This window comes from Eimeria mitis, genomic scaffold (genome assembly GCF_000499745.2).
Source record: "Eimeria mitis Houghton genomic scaffold, Emh_scaff104, whole genome shotgun sequence".
Lineage (NCBI taxonomy): Eukaryota > Apicomplexa > Conoidasida > Eucoccidiorida > Eimeriidae > Eimeria > Eimeria mitis.
The window spans coordinates 28,945-29,427 of record NW_013567242.1 but is presented as its reverse complement, the minus strand read 5'-3'; the positions used below and the strand labels follow the sequence as shown (position 1 = coordinate 29,427).

The 483-nt window shown below is 48.4% G+C and overlaps 1 protein-coding gene across 1 annotated transcript in view; it reads right to left on the bottom strand.

Annotated features, from left to right (window-relative positions):
- Positions 1-358, bottom strand: part of EMH_0078800 (SAG family member) — a gene marked incomplete at both ends in the record, with an annotated part of 1,544 nt that extends 1,186 nt beyond the window's left edge. The window contains 2 exons of the mRNA XM_013494123.1: positions 24-112; positions 284-358. Of these exons, the coding sequence (XP_013349577.1) occupies positions 24-112; positions 284-358 (164 nt within the window). The remainder of the gene's footprint in view (positions 1-23; positions 113-283) is intronic.
- Positions 359-483: the final 125 nt, after the last annotated feature.

Sequence of the window (483 nt, the reverse complement as noted above, 5' to 3'; positions counted from 1 at the left end):
GCGGGCAGTAAAAATGCACTCACTCAAGTCCAGCTTGAAGAGCGTTCTGCACAGCTTCGCGATATTTCTGGTCTTCAGATTCTGGGAGCTGTGCGACAAATTTCGTCTTTTTCTGAAAAATTCAAACAGAAGCGGAAAATGTCAAATACATTTTCGTGCTTATGCGGAGGTCCACAAACGTCTAAATGCGTATTTATGCTCGCCAGTCGAACATTTCAACGGTGGCTTTACTCACGACTTCTTCGATGGCTTTGTCACACGTAGCGGCTAGCTCGCCAGATACCGTCGGTGCTGTTTCAGTCTTTAGACCTTCAGCCAGGTCGCTGTTCTCCGTCAATACGCCAATCCGTACGGACATCTGACCAACGCGGGCCAAGTTCACGGAGGTGTATGCATCTGCAAGCAACAGAAGCTTGCCTGGAATCAGAAGAATGGATATGCGCCCATTCCCTGGCAGGTGTATGTCTAAGCAGTGCAGTTAAA